Source organism: Micrasema longulum, unplaced genomic scaffold, assembly GCF_059751315.1.
Source record: "Micrasema longulum isolate JH-2025_06_02 unplaced genomic scaffold, ASM5975131v1 h1tg002357l, whole genome shotgun sequence".
In the NCBI taxonomy this organism is placed as follows: Eukaryota; Metazoa; Arthropoda; class Insecta; order Trichoptera; family Brachycentridae; genus Micrasema; species Micrasema longulum.
In genome coordinates this window covers 1-14,453 of record NW_028279507.1, presented here as the reverse complement: position 1 = coordinate 14,453, position 14,453 = coordinate 1, and the positions used below count along the sequence as shown (strand labels likewise).

Genomic DNA, 14,453 nt, shown 5'->3' with positions numbered 1-14,453 from the left:
AAGAATGTTCCCCATAGGCATGTTTTAACTTTTCAAACGTCACATTTGCCGATTCTCCAAGCTTAACACAAAATTTAATGGCACAACGTTTCTCTAAATTCCGCTGTTCCATTTTGCGTGACACACAACCAAATTATAAATTAAATTTAATTATATATTTCATTGATTCCAAACTTTCAAAATTTTCCTTCTTTTAAAAAAAATGCACTATCTTGAATTCAAACTAAAGATATGAACTCTTTTTTCTATTATTTATTTTGTTGCCCTTTGATAATACGGAATATTTCTGTGTTTTTTTAAAGTATTTTTTATTTCCTTTTTTAATTACTATAAAAAAATACCATATTATCTTTTACAGGATATTTGTTTTTTTCTTTCTTATGTTGCACAAAAATATTATAACTGTCCATTATTTATTATAGGAGCAAAAATTCATTAACATTTTCTTGTATACCCACGAACAGGCCATGCCTTTGTGGGATTTTTTTGATTACTATTTTTCTATTAATATGTATTTCATTACTATGTTATTATGCTTTTTTTATACTCTGTTTTATTATTATGTTTATTGTAAAAAAACAAAAATAAAAAAATAAAAAAAAAAAAAAACACAACTTCACTAATAGCAGCCACAAAAATCACGTGTTTAACGTAATGAATTGAAACTCTCACTGGGCTATGGGAGGTTACTGATACACGTGCTCTATAAAGGGCAACAACGCAGTGTTGCCAGATCGCTTGCAGTGTTGCCAGTCTCATTACTTTTCTGCCACACCTCGTAATTGATTAGTTAATGCTTTAAATAATAATAACGAATAATAATAGTTTGAGAAACACTTTATCTGACAGTATTATCTATATTTTGATGTGGATTTGTCTATAAATAAATCAAAAGCCAAAATATTTTTATACGTTGCTTATCTACCATACAATGAAGACCTTCCTGTCTATAACCCTATGTAAGTACTCAAATTTAAGAATTATTATATTTTTTTGTACTTTTTTATTATGTTTTATCTGATGACAACAAGATACTCAAATTTAGTGAATCTCCAAATGATTGTCTTCTTTTTCAACACGATATTAATTGTTTTAATTAATGGTGCGACATCAATTGTCTTCAACTCAACATTGACATTGAAAAATAATATCCTTCTCGCGACGAAAAAAACCTATACAATTCAACTACAAACAAAAAAAAATATTTCCCTTTCAATGGTTTCGTCAATAAAGAATCTCGGCATTACTTTAGATAGTAAACTCTCCTATCGTGAACACATTGATAATATTGTAAACAAATCTCTCAAACTTCTCGGTTTTATCAATAGAGTGACGGCGGACTTCAAAAATATTAATACCATCAAAACTCTTTATTGCTCACTAGTTCGACCCCATCTAGAATACGCTTCTCCTATTTGGTCTCCATTCTACAGGACTCATATTGACCATATCGAGTAATGGTGGGAAGAATCGAATTAAAATAATCGAAACATTCGATTATTAAAAAGATCGAGACATTTCGAAATGCTTACAACTAATCGAGTTCACTCGTACTAATCGGAAAAATAATCGAGATATCTCGAGTGAATTCATTCGAAATGGTTTTCCGAGACAATCGAGATATGAATTCGGACTTGACATTTCGAGGCAATCGAAATATGATTTCGGACTTGAGATTTCGAGAAAATCGAAATATGATTTCGATCTTGACATTTCGAGACAATCGAAATATGATTTCGGACTTGACATTTCGAGACAATCGAAATATGATTTCGGACTTGAGATTTCGAGAAAATCGAAATGTGATTTCGGACTTGAGATTTCGAGACAATCGGAATATGATTTCGGACTTGACATTTCGAGACAATCGAGATATGAATTCCGACATGTGGTAAACGGGTAAACATTCACAACTTTTAACATTTTTATGTGTCGTATCATCAGCACTATGATTTTGATTTTATTTTGAAATTACTCTGCGCGTGACGTGTTAAGTTCACGTCTGTTAGTTTGTTTCCAGGAAATAGGATAACTATCATCGTCATCATCATTCCCTTTCCACACCTAATGGTGCATAGGGCACTGTATTGGTAAACCAATCAATATGGTTAGATATGCAAGCCTCTTATAGGACATTTATAAAAGAAATAAAATCTAGTTTCTGGTGTACAAAAATCACTGAACAGAAAAAGTCTCCAAAACAACTCTGGCGAAGCCTTCAATCTGTTCGTGGTGACTGTATAGCAGAGACATCTAACACAAGCGCTACTGCCACTGATTTTGCCGACTTTTTTACAAATAAAGTCGAAAAAATCAGACTGGCGTGTAGTTCAGCGAAAAAACCTGTAATTTTAGATAATGCCCTTCAAAAATTCAGTAAATTTGAACCAACGTCTATAAATGAGGTTAAAAAAATTGTTGCAGCATTACCCAACAAACAATGTATATTAGATCCGATGCCAACATGGCTTTTGAAAAAATGCATTAACGTATTAGCTCCATTTTTAACAGATTTATTTAATACATCCATGGAGCGCAGCATTGTTCCGAGAGCCATAAAAAAAGCAAATGTAACTCCACTTTTAAAAAATTCCCAACTAGATGTGGAAGATCTTTCCAGTTTTCGCCCTATTTCAAATCTTCCCATCGTATCAAAAATACTAGAAAAAATAGTTTCTCACAGGCTCGTTAACTATATCGAGCGGAATTCTTTATTTTCGGTAAGGCAATCGGCATACCGACGTTTTCATTCCACGGAGACGGGAGTGATAAGAGTACTGTCTGACATTATAACGTCGGTGGACTCTGGTAATCTGGTGTTGATGGCTCTTCTGGACATGAGTGCTGCATTTGATACTGTAGACCATAATATTTTGCTTGAACGTCTGGAGAAAACTTATGGTATCCGTGATCAGGCACATATGTGGTTCAGTTCATATCTTAATAAAAGAGAATATGCAGTCGTGTTCCAGGGTAAAAGCTCAACCAACTTTCGGGTGTCTACAGGAGTGCCTCAAGGGTCAGTACTCGGACCACTTCTCTATCTCCTTTACACTAAAGATATAGAGAACATTATCAAAGAATGTGGATTGTGGTCGCACTGCTATGCAGATGATACGCAGATTTATTTTTATTGCAAACCAGGCGAGAGAAGTGTGCTTGTCAATTTAATTGATGGATGCATCAAGAAAATAGGAAACTGGATGGCTGAAAACAGACTAACATAAAACCCATCAAAAACTGAACAACTGTGGGTGGCTTCAGCCAGACGACAGAATTTGATCCAGGATACGGCTCTACCCAATGTAGGGAGTGCCGTTCTACCCACCGTTAAACTACTGGGAGTTTTACTCAATTCTGACCTATCTCTTGACGCTCAAATTAGTAGAACGATAAGTTCATGCTTCTACCAGCTGAGACAAATTAAATGCATACGCAAAAATTTGCCGGTTGATGCCGCCCGTCAATTAATAAATGCGTTTGTAGTGTCTAGAGTCGATTATTGTAATGGTATCTATGCAGGTCTACCAATGAACAAAATGACTCGCCTACAATCTGTATTGAATGCCGCAGCGAGACTTATTTTCGGAATCTCTAAGTTCAGTCATATCACTCCACTACTTCGGGAACTACACTGGCTACGTTTTCCACAGAGGGTCGAATACAAACTCTGTTGGCTTATGTATAAGTCACTGCACAACTCGGCTCCGGAATATCTAAGGGAACTATGCATTCCAGATGAACTAGCTGACAGGCGTCTCACGCTTAGATCAGCTACGTCTACGGCGAGAGGAAAAGTTATTATACCTCTACGCAAACAGCGCACTAAATTTGGTGAGCGCGCATTTGCGGTCGCAGGCCCTATGGCATGGAATGCTCTCCCAGCAGAGGTGCGAGGCTGTGAAAGTGAAGTAATGTTTCGGAAAAAACTTAAAACCCACTTGTTCTCTAAATCATTTGAATAAATCCGTAGCACGTGACAACAAAATAAATTATTTTAATCAAATTACAAATTTAAAGCTTCAATTAAATTAACTTAACAGTAGAATCACCATGTAAAGCGCCCTTGAGGTATTTTATTACGAAAATGGCGCTATATAAGTTATCCACAATAAATAATAAATAAATCGCAGCGTATTTTGATCATTTTGTGTTACATGAAGGTCAGATGATCAGTCTTACGCTTCAGATACCAGTCCAGGGACTATGAAATATTTTAGTGTGAAAACACCCTTATAAATAAATATTTCAAATCAACCATGTCGGAAATCGAACCCGAGACCTCTTGCATGGTAGGCAAACACGCTGACCATTACACCACGAGGCCGACATATAACTATCACAACGTTATATTATTGGTTGATTTTGGCGAACTTTTTTTCATACATTTTCAAGAAATTTACAATTTGTCGTTCTAATTTTTACCGTGCGTAATAAAACATGTTTTATTTCAAATTTCCCGTAGAGCTGAACTTCCTCATAATTATTTTGAAGTACTTTGTGTTATTACACTTGTATTTTTTTATGCCCCCACCCAACCGTTACCAATGCTATTTTTTTTTTTTGCCGTTTTCTTACATTTCACGGTAAAAAAAATCGATTGATTCGATGTTTGAATTCGATTATTTGCATGTCTCGAATGCTTGTATTCGATTATCTAAATATCTCGATTATTCCCATCATTAATATCGAGTCTATCCAACACCGTTTTCTAAGAAAAGTGGCATGCTAGCTCGGATTACAAAGGGGTAATTATTCCCATTTTGAAATAAAGCAATCTCTCCATCTGTCTTCATTGGAGAGACGTAGAACTGAGATGGACCTTATATGCATTTTCAAAATACTTAATGCTATAAGTGATGTCCCATCTCTGTTGCAGTCAATTTCTTTTCATGTTCCCAATTGTGTCACCAGAAGTCAAAATCTGCTATTTATTCAATCTTCAAAGAGCAACTTTTTTTTTATGCCCCAATGTCCAGAATGTGTAGATTAGTCAATTCGTCACACGACTTGCAATTCTTTGAGATAGATCTTTCGGCTTTTCGTAGATCTCTTCGCGACTTAAACAGTGTGGGACGAAGTTGGATTGGCATGGTTTAGCTCGAAGTTTTATACCTGTGTTTGTGAATATATTGTATACCATTATTTTATTACTCTTTTTTGTCTTTGCTCCATAGTTTTATGCAGTTTCTTGTATTTATGTTTCTTCGTGTAACTGTTGTAATTGGCTTAGGCCGTATATAAAATAAATAAATATTAATAATGTTTTTGATGTTGTTAAATGGCCGATATGATAAATAAAAGTTTGCAAAAACGTACCGTAAAAATGAAATACAACAAAGCCAAGGTTGATTTAAGTGCACCGTTCACTCTGTTCCCGGCGGCACTCACCCTCCTTTAATATCTTTCTCAATCATTACATCCCTGGTAAACATATTTTCCAGATACACAAATTCCTCTACCTGTTTTAGTATAACTCCACTCACAGTGATTTCACATTTAGTCATACTTTCATTTCTTTCAATAACTATCACATTCGATTTATCGACATTTACCAGCAAATTGCTTCCCTCGCATACATCGTAGACTTTTGTTACCAAAAATTGCAGTTTCTCTCTGTTGTTAGCAAGAAGCACGGCATCATCAGCATACGAAAGACAATTAACAGTTAAATCTTTTAATTTTTTCTCCCATTTTTAAGCCTTTCAGTTCTTCCATGCAGTTATCGATATACAATTTGAACAGCCATGGTGACATCATACATCCCTGTTTGACTCCTTTATGAATGTCAAACCATGAAGTGTATGATCCATTTACCTTAACACATGCTGTGCTGTCTTTATACAGAGAAGCAATAGCCCGTGTCAGATTTCCGCTCTCTCCCTACTCCGATAACACGTTCCATAATTTTTCTCGTTCAACTGTATCAAACGCTTTTTGCAGATCGACGAGTGCGCAGAAAAAATTCTGTCATGTTTCGTAAAGCAAAGATTTGATCTATACATTATCTTTCATTCATAAAACCGCTCTGAATATCGCACATAATGAATTCAATACAACATATTCAGCAAGACCTACAGTATTGCTCATAAAACATCCGTCTACATAAGAACAATGTCCATGGAGACATGAAGAATAAATTAACGCGGCCCATAAAGATACTACAGGGAGTGGCCACGTCAGTCAGCCTAAAAAATCATCCCAAAAACCAAAATATCATGAAATTTTCGAATCCTGTTTCTGTAATTTTTTTCAAGGTAGTTTTCTGATTTGTGAACTAATTGCGGGTTTACGTCATTGAACTTTCCGGTCAATTTGACGTTCTCACATTGTGAATAATCAAAATGAAGGTAAAAACTCATAGCCATGAAACATATTGCTTAATTTGATTGTGAAGAATCAATAATAATTTTGTTGACGAGCGTTCAAAAACACCAAAATAAAATTGTTTCCGGTTCGTTCATGTAATTGGGATATTTTTGTTATTAAGAGTATTATGTTTGCATTAAAATATACGTGGAACATCTATTCAGTAGCGTTCACACGAGGACAATACAATACGTGGTCAAAGTGATTTATGAAATTAAAAGCATACTACCTTTCAAAACGTTAAGATACATATATACCTCGCTCATTGAATCCATTATATCTTACGGAGTGCGTGTCTGGACCTGGGGTCTCACCTTCCGGTCTCATCTGGGTAAAATTTATGATATGCAGGTGAGACTGTTGAGGGGGATTGTACCGGATAGCATAATCCGTGAGGCGAACCATATGGGCGAAGGTGTATATTTTAAATTCTGTAATGTCCTGCCGGTTAAACAACTTTGTGACTACAAATTGATTGTAGATCACTTTATTGATCCGGAATATAAAAAAAAGAGTTTCCCACACTCACAACACTAGATTAAAAACTTAGGGCTCCCTGTCTGTGCCCCGAATTACAAATTACTTCGGAGAGCGAACATTAAATTGCGTTGTTCCAAGATTGTTCAATGATCTCCCACAAACCATCATTAACATGAAAAATCTTCGAATATAAAAAAAAGAACTGAAGAAATATCTTCTAGATACTTTATAGTGCCTGTTTATAAATAAATCTGTGAAATATAAATAAAATAAATGTAACATAAACCTGTCGTAAAAAAAAATGTGTCCCACCGAAAAGTCTTTAGACTTATACCCGTATGCAGAGACAAAACTTAAGGTGAGGAAAGTACATTCTAATTTCAAATACCCGTATGCAGAGACAAAACTTAAGGTGAGGAAAGTACATTCTAATTTCAAATGCAGAGAATAACCCGAAAGTGAAGACAATAGAATACTTAAACTCATTAAAATAGCATTATATCAATTCATTAGTTGACCCAAAGAAAATTTGTTGATAACGATCCTTAAGATAATAATAACTTTATTTAATTTACTTACATATAACTTTGAATTATCTATCCTTACCTGTGTTCCGTATAAATACATTTAGCTTTTTAATAAAGATACCAGTCTCGAAGATGCCGCAAAAGCGATGAAACCGGTCACTGGATATTCCAAATTTGTGGATTAAAGTATCACTCGTGTTTTATTTAAATAATAAATTACAATGAACTTCCTTCAAGAATTTTCACTTACAAACATAAATCTTTTGTAATATGTTAATATTAACAGCTCCCTAGGGGTTGGAATCCAGTCCTTTTTTACAAAAAATTGGACCAACTCAAAACATTGTTTATAATGAATATCAGGTTGGGGAAAAAGTAATTTCTATTTGCGAATCTCTGCTGATTCGCAACAAAATCGACCCATTACCGAAGCGGATGGTGACTGGTGATGAAAAGTGGGTCACTTACGACAATTTTAAGTGGCAGAGATCGTGATCGGCCAGGAAGGTGTCGCTGTGTGTTTAGTGGGATTGGCAGGGATTTCTCTACTATGAGCTGCTCCTCTATGGCCAAACGCTCAATTCTGCCCTCTACTGTAATCAACTCGACCGTTTGAAGCTGGAGATTGACCAGAAGCCAGCATTGGTGAATAGGAGAGGAATCGTATTTCGTCAGGACAACGCAAGGCCGCACACATCTTTGATGACCCGCCAGACGCTCCGGGAGCTCGGATGGGAAGTTCTTATGCATCCACCCTATAATCCAAACCTGGTTCTAAGTGAATACCGCCTGTTTCTATATATGGCCAACGCGCTTGAGGGTACAAATTTGGCCTCAATAGAAGCCTGTTAAAATTGGTTGTCCGAGTTTTTTGCCAAAAGGGACAAGGGCTTCTACAAGAGGGGTATTATGAAGTTGAATTCTCGTTGACAGCAAATTATCAAACAGAACGGCGCATATTTGACTTATATCGGATGACTGTAGCACTTTTTATAAAGCATTGAAATAAAGCGAAAAATACGAAATTACCTTTTCCCCAACCTAATATTTGAAAGTACATAACTTCAAATTGCTAAATAACTATAGCAGTGTACGTCACTCTTCAAGCATAAGAGCTGGTTACTTTTTTGAAAAAAATAACCACTGAATTTATCCATTGATGAAAAATATTTATATTCTGCTTTCAGGTTTTGTAGTGCTGGCTATTTCGGCATCGTCGAAAGCTGAGGATGCAGAGCCCTGCCCAGCCATTTGCCCCCTTAATCACGCGCCGCAATGTGCAATGGATGCAGCTGGGAATAAGGAAGTATTTGGAAACGCCTGCTTCCTTAATGCTAGGAATTGCAAGGAACCTAATAACAGTAACTATAAAAATTATTGTTTATTTATTTATGTAAACGCCTAATTATGAAAAAAGAAGAAAGACTCAATGGTATAAATTAGACTTTGTGGAAGTGGAAGCGGGAGAGAGGTGTTTATAATTGAATTTGATTCAGTGATCGTTCGAAAGAAGACAACTTGTTATCAAAGAAATCAAGACTGGTATGTTTGTTGGCAGATCTTAGAATTCTGGGCATAGGGCAATGGAAACCATACTTAGTTCTATGGTTATCGGTATGAACGAGTAAGTTTTGTCTGAGGTTTCTAGTTGGGATATTTAATTTTATTGAGCTCAGTAGTTCAGGCGCATCAAAGAGTGAGTTGAGAATTTTAAATAGGACTAGAAGGTTGGATTTATTCCGATGGTCTTGAAGAGTGATCTTTATTTGTAGTGATCAGCACGTTTGCCTGCCATGCAAGAGGTCTCGGGTTTGATTTTTGACATGGTTGATACGAAATATTTATTTATTAAGGTATTTTTACACTAGAATAGTTTATAGTGTGTTTCACTAAAATATACAATGACAAACAAGTCTCTTAAACACATTATGATACATAGTTAGAGATGAAGAGTCTTAAACTGGGAATCCCAGAATTGATAAGATCCACCTCTCTCGGTAGGCTGTTCAACAGACAAAAATAAAATTAAATATTCCGTTTAAGAAAAAATAAAATATTCTGTTTAAGATAATATGGCATTTTTTTATAGTAATTAAAAAATGACTTGATCTATTTGAATTACTTGTAAATAAATTTTGGTTCTTAAATGTATATTTTAAACATTGAAAACAATATATTTGTCTTAAGTCTAAAAGTTTAGCTTCTTGGAACAATTGGAAAGAGGGAAAAGTGCGATTTTTGTGAAGCATTATTTTTAAGATAAATTTTTGAACAGTTTCTAATGGTTTAATATGATTGTTGTAAGTTCCCCCCATCCAATTATTCCAAAGGAAAGCGATGACTGTTCATTAAACATACACTTGGCCTTGTACACTTAACTCAATTTCGTTGAAAATGGTCTGTTGGACAAAAACTAATGAAACCGACAATATGGAGATAAATAAATGTACATACATATATATAAGTCTGCCTTAGTAAGGGTCTTCGCCTACTAGGCATTACTTTGTAATATATATATATATATATATTGAAATCAGTTCAATTTATTAAGTTATAGTGAAAATAATACTCGTATAAAATTCGAGGACACTAGCACTACAAATACCGTGCCTTTTTCGAATAAATTTATATTTTCTAAAATGAATATTAAAATTATTTTTTTGTTTCAGAATTCACTTTTGTAAAAGAGGGCGAGTGTTGATTTCTGTTTCCCGAAGAAAATTCTACCCAGCAAAAAATACACACACATACACATTATATTTTAAATCAATTTTAAGACGATGAATAAAAAAATCGGCAAGCATTGATATTATTTTTCAATTTTTTATTTTATATTTATTTTATTTTATTTTTGCACCACAACAGGCCAGAAGGCCCAATTACAGTGGTGAATTACATAATTAAAAATTTTCTGTTAATAAATTACAACAGAGATGGAAAACATTTTGGAGAATGGAAAATGTAAGTGAAGTTGAGAGAGGAGAGAGGAGAGAGGAGAGGAGGAGAGAGGAGAGAGGAGAGAGGAGAGAGGAGAGAGGAGAGAGGAGAGAGGAGAGAGGAGAGAGGAGAGAGGAGAGAGGAGAGAGGAGAGAGGAGAGAGGAGAGAGGAGAGAGGAGAGAGGAGAGAGGAGAGAGGAGAGAGGAGAGAGGAGAGAGGAGAGAGGAGAGAGGAGAGAGGAGAGAGGAGAGAGGAGAGAGAGAGAGAGGAGAGAGGAGAGAGGAGAGAGGAGAGAGGAGAGAGGAGAGAGGAGAGAGGAGAGAGAGAGAGAGGAGAGAGGAGAGAGGAGAGAGGAGAGAGGAGAGAGGAGAGAGAGAGAGGAGAGAGGAGAGGAGAGAGGAGAGAGGAGAGAGGAGAGAGGAGAGAGGAGAGAGGAGAGAGAGAGGAGAGAGAGGAGAGAGAGAAGAGGAGAGAGGAGAGAGGAGAGAGGAGAGAGGAGAGAGGAGAGAGGAGAGAGAGAGGAGAGAGGAGAGAGAAAACTAGGAATGACAAAAATGCAATTTAGTTGTTGAATTTTTTTATGAAGCATTCATTTGTTTTACTTGGGAAATTGATTAACGATTTTATTAAAATTAAAAGTCCTTGGAATAATTAATAATCTGGATACTCGGTGTCATCGGGGCAGTTGCCTCGGCCAATGAAAATGTATTCTGAAAGAGAAAAAACAAAACTTTAAGACATCATCGTATTTACGTAGGTCGACGTAACATACTTCAATCTTTAGGTCGACGCCGGTCTGTCCGTCTAATGCAGTGATTTCCTAACGAGAGTCTACGATGTATGCCAGGGAGGCGATTTGCTGATGAATGTCAATTAATCCAATGTCATGGTTTTGAAAGGGGTTATACTAAAACTGGTAGAGGAATTTGTGTATCTGGGAAGTATGTTTACTAGGAATCAATGACTGACGAAGATATTGAAAGGAGGGTGAGTGCCGGGAACAGAGTGATCGGTGCACTTAAATCAACGTTGGAAAATAAATGTTTGTCGCAAGAGGCAAAATTATCAGTTCACAATAAAGTCCTGGTCCTGACCCTGATGTATTGAAGCAAAGTAGAGACTTGGAAAAACCGGGATGAAAGTAGGCTGAATGCTATCGAAATGCAATATCTCAGGCGAATGTGTGGTAAAACTATGTACGATAGATGCACCAATGTCGAAATCCCTACAGTATGTAAGGCTGAGATAGGCATTATCGACAAAATCAAGAAAGGAGGTCTGCGCTGGTTTGGACATGTAGAGCTATTGGTGAACCAATGCTGTGCTCTATGCACCATTAGATGCGAAAAGAGAATGATGATTAGAGACAATTAATGTCGTAAGAGGCAAAAATTTGCAGTTCACAATGGAGTCCTAGTCCCGACCCTGATGTATGGGAGCGAAGTATAAACTTGGAAGGGTGAAAATGGGGTGAATGCTGTCGAAATACGATCTGTCAGACGAATGTGTGGTAAAACTATGGACGACAGATGTACAAATGTTAAGATACGTACATTATGTGAGGCTGAGTTAAGAACTATTGACAAAATCAAGAAAAGAGCTCTGCTTTGGTTTGGACATGTAGAGCGAATGGACAGCGAGAGGACGGCCAAAAATATTTACAATGCGGACGTTGATGAATGCAGAAATAGAAGAAGACCGAGAAAGACATGACATGACCAAATCTAACAAATACTTGAAGATGGGCATATCAATAGTCGGAATAATCGGCGCGCGTGCATAAGAAGATGTATGAATGTAGATGAGAGATCTGTATGCAAAGTTGGAACGGCGTGATGGGTTGTTTGAGAAAATTTCTTGAAGCATTTTTTGATCAATTTATACATTTGAATGACTTATTACAATGGCAGTATCATCTGCAAATTTTTCAAACGAAATTTTAGATAATTTTCCATTGAGTAACAAATATTAATTAACTTATTCTGTACAATCCTCTTTAGAATAGATATCTCGAGTAAAAAGAACAATTAAATTAATTTTTGTTGTTAAATTGACTGGTAATAACAAACATGAATTGGTCCAAATACTGATCCTTGAGCAGTTCCCATAGACACAACTCTTTTACTTCTAAAATTTTCCGCAAATTTACGTCCGTCGACACAATTTACTTAAACCTTTATGTAGGCTGGCCTAATGCAGCGAAATCCTTACCATCATTAGGGTTATTGCAGTTGTAGACCGACAGGTAGCAGCTGTTGCTGAACGTCCTTAGGTCGAGGGTATTAGGGTTAATGGCGCAGACGGGATCTACCACCTGCGGGCAGAACTGTGGGCAGCCAGGAACCTGAGCATTGCTGGCTGCAGCCAGGTATGCGAGGACTAAGAAACCTAAAGGAAAAAGGTGGCCAAACATGAATAAAATATTAGTGTCTCACGTTTATTTTATTTAAATAACACAACAACTTTTTTGCAACGGAGAGGAAAAACATTTGCGAGAAGGGATGAGAAAGTAAGGCATTTACACGGCTTCTGACCTATCATTAGCTTGTTCGAGTGGACTTTACACATTGTGTAACATTCACCAACCTGCTTATGTTTTGAATCTAACACAAATAATAAAAGTACTTTTGAAACGACTCAAGTTTTTACCGGTCACGGAGCTATGAGAAGTTACCTATATAGATTAACAAATTACAACAGGGATGGAAAATACCTTAAATAAGGGAATACGGAAGTCTAGGCGTTTACAGAGCTTATGACTTGTCATTGGCTGGTTTAAGAGGCCACTTTACACACTGTGTAACATTCACCATTTTGCCTATGTTTGAACATTTATATTTCTTCAATTCTTCCATTTGTTGATTTTAATTGATTGAGTGAAGTTAAAGAGCTGAAACCTTTATTGTTGTGAAGAGATTCATCTGACTGAATTATTTCACATACTAAGCAACGCCTGAAAACAATTTTCCATTTTTTTAAACTGCTTCTTGGAGTTGGTTTCATTACAATATTTGAGTTTGTCCAAATTGTTGTAGACGTAGTAGTACCTATATAGATTTAAATAAAGGAATGATGACTATTGTCCATACGATGATATTTCTTCACTGAGTATTGAACATCTGTAATTTCTGTGCCCATTTTTCAGTTTACAACGCCATAACCTTGAAGCAGAATGCAGAAAAAATGAAATATCCTCAACAGATATTCAAAATGTCGTTAAAAGTATGTAGTTATCACGCGCCATTGTTATTGGACTTTGCAACAACGGTGATTGGACTCATAAAGGTAATAAACCAAAATCAGTGATCGAACATCCCATTTCCAAGATAAACGAAAACGATTTTTTCCGAGTACCTTTGCCTTGTACATACATACATGTACGTAAGGCTACTAAATACAGGGGTCCAAATATATTTTTAAAAAATAAAAAAATTCTAAAACTTTCAGTACTTTTACTTCACAAAAGTAAACAGGTGGAAGAGTTGAGAAAGTGAGGTAGTTTAAAGAGTGGTGAATGTTGCAAAATATCCAAAGTACAAAATGTTTTGACTTTGTCAAAATGTTTGCAGACAGGGTGGATTTCTTCCTTAGGACGTTATTTACATCAGACGTTGCCTAGTAGGTGAATTGTTTGGCCGGATAAATCTCACCCACGCGATGAAGGCTTCGGCTCTTTTACTTCACGAAAGTCAATAGATGGAAGAGTTGAGGAAATGTGGATGTTTAAACATAGGCAGAATGGTGAATGACACACAGTGTGTAAAGTGGCCACTTAAGCCAGCCAATGACAGGTCAGAAGCAATACTGGATAAGGGGAAATGGAAGTCTAAGCGTTTACAAGGTTTATAACCTGTCATCGACTACTTTACGCACTGTCTAACATTCACCATTCTGCTGGTGTTTAAACATCCACATTTCCTCAGCTCTTCACACAAGTCAAAAGATGGAAGAATTGAAGAAATTCGTTACAACGGAGAAGGAAAATATTTTTTGAGAACGGAATAAGGAAGTCTAGGCATTTAAAGGTTTCATGACCTGTCATGGGCTGGTTTGAGTTAACGCAATTATGTATAATAATATAAATGTACGTCCCTCTCCAAACACAAGAGCTTGCCTCTTTTTTAAAGAGACAGATCCTA

General features: G+C 36.2%; 2 protein-coding genes across 2 annotated transcripts; one reads left to right on the top strand and one right to left on the bottom strand.

Annotated features, from left to right (window-relative positions):
• The first annotated feature begins 868 nt into the window (after positions 1 to 868).
• LOC148272365 (vasotab-like) lies at positions 869 to 10,181 on the top strand. Its single transcript, XM_088240139.1, has 3 exons — positions 869 to 959; positions 8,564 to 8,737; positions 10,046 to 10,181. Exons 1-3 carry the CDS (start codon positions 932 to 934, stop codon positions 10,075 to 10,077), a joined length of 234 nt encoding a protein of 77 aa, XP_088096265.1. The 5' UTR covers positions 869 to 931; the 3' UTR covers positions 10,078 to 10,181.
• Positions 10,182 to 10,874: 693 nt separating this feature from the next.
• LOC148272364 (uncharacterized) lies at positions 10,875 to 12,742 on the bottom strand. Its single transcript, XM_088240138.1, has 2 exons — positions 12,526 to 12,742; positions 10,875 to 11,024 (listed from the first exon to the last, which is right to left on the bottom strand). Exons 1-2 carry the CDS (start codon positions 12,725 to 12,727, stop codon positions 10,966 to 10,968), a joined length of 261 nt encoding a protein of 86 aa, XP_088096264.1. The 5' UTR covers positions 12,728 to 12,742; the 3' UTR covers positions 10,875 to 10,965.
• Positions 12,743 to 14,453: the final 1,711 nt, after the last annotated feature.

Coding starts and splice junctions, on each gene's coding strand:
- LOC148272364 (XM_088240138.1), bottom strand. CDS start 12,727: ATGTTTGGCCACCTTTTTCCTTTAGGTTTCTTAGTCCTCGCATACCTG. Junction 11,025..12,525: donor CTGCAATAACCCTAATGATG/GTAAGGATTTCG, acceptor TTTCTCTTTCAG/AATACATTTTCATTGGCCGA.
- LOC148272365 (XM_088240139.1), top strand. CDS start 932: ATGAAGACCTTCCTGTCTATAACCCTAT. Junction 960..8,563: donor CTTCCTGTCTATAACCCTAT/GTAAGTACTCAA, acceptor TTCTGCTTTCAG/GTTTTGTAGTGCTGGCTATT. Junction 8,738..10,045: donor TTGCAAGGAACCTAATAACA/GTAACTATAAAA, acceptor TTTTTGTTTCAG/AATTCACTTTTGTAAAAGAG.